Source organism: Capsella rubella, unplaced genomic scaffold (assembly GCF_000375325.1).
Source record: "Capsella rubella cultivar Monte Gargano unplaced genomic scaffold, Caprub1_0 scaffold_6, whole genome shotgun sequence".
Classification (NCBI taxonomy): Eukaryota; Viridiplantae; Streptophyta; class Magnoliopsida; order Brassicales; family Brassicaceae; genus Capsella; species Capsella rubella.
The window spans coordinates 14,236,469-14,240,118 of NW_006238918.1; the positions used below are offsets into that span (position 1 = coordinate 14,236,469).

The following is a 3,650-nucleotide window of genomic DNA, read 5'->3' on the forward strand; positions in this document are numbered from 1 at the left end:
TATAGTCATACGAGTTCTATGCGCTGTGCGTACTTAGATGGAGATAGCTACACCCCGGCTCAAAATAAAACTGGTCTCTTGGGCAAGAAATAAAATTTTTGGACATTTGTCAAGTAAAAAAAAATTTGAGATTTTGTTTTGATTTTATGCTAAATTTTGGGCCATCTTTAGTAAAAGTAGAATCCGTTATAACACTTTAAAAATTTTATGGGCTTTTTTAAAATAAAATAAATAGAATTAGAAAATTTTGGGCATTTTTACTAAGAATTTGGACCCATTTACATATATTTTTTAAAAATTAAAAAAAAATTGGGCCTTTTTACTAACATTATGCTGTAATTGAAGTATCTTGTGATGATTACACAGTAACTCACTAGCACAAACCAATAGATATTTGTCAACGTCAAATAATTGATGGAGTATATAATATAATACAAAAAGAAAAAGTATTTATAAATAATTATGAAAAATAAAAGACCATATATGAAAAATTAGTGTTTCTACCAATATTGTGTGAAATAAAACACAGAGATAAGAGATTTTGTTTCCAAGTTTATTTATTTCATAATTACATTTTTATTTCACTTTTTGTGTTTCTTTTTTTAATGAGTGTTTATATAATACACATTTTGCTTTTATTACACACTTTTTTTTTGCTGCTTTCTCTCTTTGTAACTGATTTTTATTAATTAAGAAAGATATCTAAAAAATCCATGTGGAAAATATTTACTGGCTAAGTAGCTTGTGATTTGGAAGATTAAGGATAAACAAGATAAGATTATAAATCTTTACCAAAAAGAAAAACAAGATTATAAATTGATGAAGACCTCTAGTCACTTCTTAAAACATCCCCAAATCCAAAACGACAACAAACCCTAAATAAGCTCTTGAGGATGCTGCGAGTGTCGCTGTCCCGTCAAAGTCCACCGCCGTCTCCGAAAATGGCGTCACCTTCTTCGCCGTCTCCGAAAATGGCGTCACCTTCTTCGCCGTCTCCGAAAATGGCGTCACCTTCTTCGCCGTCTCCGAAAATGGCGTCACCTTCTTGATGACCACTGTTGAGTTCGTACATGAGATGATCTATCTCCAACTCCTCGATAGCCTTTCGAGTATTGGCTATTTTCTTCTCAATCTTTTCGATACTGATTTGGATGTATGACTCCGGGTCAATGGCCTTCTTGTTCCTTTGATGCTCCGTCAAAGAGTAGTACTTCTCCATGAGCGAATTTGCCTCTTGGGTAGATGGCCATACCACAACCTGATCTACTTCACGATCAAGCACCACGAGACAAGCTCTCACATCGCAAAGATTTGAGAGCTCATTCGTTTTCTTGATGAGTTCGGCAAGCCTTGCCTTAATGTTGGCTCTCTTCACTCTCTGGTTGGCCCAATCCAAGGTCACTCTTCTCCTCCCCATTTTTTTTCTTTTTTTTCTTTTTTTTTTCTTTTGTGTGTGTTTGTAAAAAGAGAATCCTTGTGATCATATATATAGGAAACACCAAGGATAAGATATAAGGAATGTAATAACGTCAAACTATCACCACATTGCAATATTTTGGTTATTTTGACTACTAATAATGTTGAATGGAATTTTAGGGAACTTTGTAAATAAAAAAGGGTTATTAAGTGTAGAAACCGCGTCTTTTTTTACCAAAAATAAAAGAAAGCGCGTCATGATAATACATCTAAATATTCTTTGTTTCCTCCTCTGATAATACATCTGAACCAACAAAAAAAGATGGTTAAGAACTAATAAGAGTAAATGCAACTGCAAAATGCATAATTTTATCCAAAAACATGACAAAATAATTAAAAGATAACTAAACCATCATCACCTCATCGGATAACACATAGGCATGACCACAACCGAACCTTAACTGTATTTCTAAGCGCAACCAAACTATAACCGTTGACCGTATAAATAAATCACTTACGATTGGTAACCGTAACCGTTATTAACCGTAGCCGTATCAAAATCGTTGGTTGACCGTACGGTTAACCGCATAATTTACCGTATGGTTAAAATATTAAAATAAATTATTTCATTAAAATATTAATTTAAATGGCTTAATATATCAACAAGTAAATCAAATCCACTCTATTACTCATTTTCGTTAATCAAATATAAAATAGATAATTAAACTTAATTATTTGTGGTTTTATGACCATTAATTTAATAATCTGTAATTTTGTTTAATTAAATAAAATTCATTGATTTAACTTATTTACTGTAATATATTTGAGCTATATAATTAAATAAATAATTATTATTTGAATATCGTCATTTAAAGTAAGAAAATATAAAATTTCATTTATGATGTTAACTATATTATTATTAACATCAAATAACCGTAACCGTATTTAACTGTAACTGTAACCGTATATAACCGTAACTGCCTTAACATGTATATATAATAGTTAAGATTATGATTAAAAAAATTATAACCGTTAATCGGTGGTTAATAAACCGTAACCGCATTAACCGTAACCGTAGTCATGCCTAATAACATAATCAATGTAGCCTAAAGATTACTAACCAATATTTAAAAGGTACGTGGATCATATAATTCTCTTCCGTAACATATTTATAACATACATTATCGGATTTCATGAAAAACTTATTTTGGAACATCCATAATATACAGGTTCCACATACTTTATATATTGATATATATACACAAACACATTAGCTTTCACCAAAGGAGTTTTTACTTTTTTGTTTTTATCAATCTATAATATATTTTATAATTTTGAAAAAGAAGATATTAGATAACTACCAAGTCAAACTCATGTATCGAAGCTATCTATCTTAACATTTTTGAAGTATATTTTGTACTAAAATCTATTTTGGCTTATAACTTTTTATTTTGTAATATTTTGGGTAAATCCTAGTATATGTGTATTTTTTCCCAATATATTGAATAATGGACCTAGTGAACACCAATCATCATACCAAAAAGAAGTTGATAGACCAGACCCAACCTCCATCCGATGGAATTCTCTAGCCTTGTTTCTATATTTCAGTATTTTCTTCCACATCCAAGACCCTAAACTCGTAGAGTCCTTTACTGACCACAGATTTTCTTTTCGGAGCAGATTCTTAGAGATCCATTGAACCCACAGAGAATTCTTAGCAGAAACACATTAGCTTTCACCAAAAGAGTTTTTACTTTTTTGTTTTTATCAATCTATAAAATATTTTATAATTTTGAAAAAGAAGATATTAGATAACTACCAAGTCAAACTCATGTATCGAAGCTATATATGTGTATTTTTTCTAACACTAAAACACTAACAATTTTTCTAACACTAAAACACTAACAAGCACACACAAACGTCAATACAATCCATAACAATACCATATCTAGTAATCACTTACATGAAATTTACAATCACATAAAATTAAGCACTAACAAATAACAAGCACAAACAAAACGCGTGGTATCATACCATACATAAAATTCATAAAAATCTATAACAGTTAAAATTGACACGTGTGAGTTATTAACTTTGAAAATCAACCTTCATATATTACGATACCCACCACGCCAGCAGTAACGTACGTAAGTGTGGCCAATGACTCAGTTTTATTTTGTCACACGTACGACTCGCAAATAATTAGGGTTTTTGTAGTGATATAAAAGATTACT

At 30.7% G+C, this 3,650-nt stretch overlaps 1 protein-coding gene across 1 annotated transcript; it reads right to left on the reverse strand.

Moving 5' to 3' along the window:
• Window positions 1-734: 734 nt before the first annotated feature.
• Window positions 735-1,626, reverse strand: LOC17882660 (agamous-like MADS-box protein AGL80). Its single transcript, XM_006289277.2, has 2 exons — window positions 972-1,626; window positions 735-941 (listed from the first exon to the last, which is right to left on the reverse strand). The coding sequence occupies exons 1-2, from the start codon at window positions 1,415-1,417 to the stop codon at window positions 917-919; spliced, it is 471 nt and encodes a 156-aa protein (XP_006289339.2). The 5' UTR covers window positions 1,418-1,626; the 3' UTR covers window positions 735-916.
• Window positions 1,627-3,650: the final 2,024 nt, after the last annotated feature.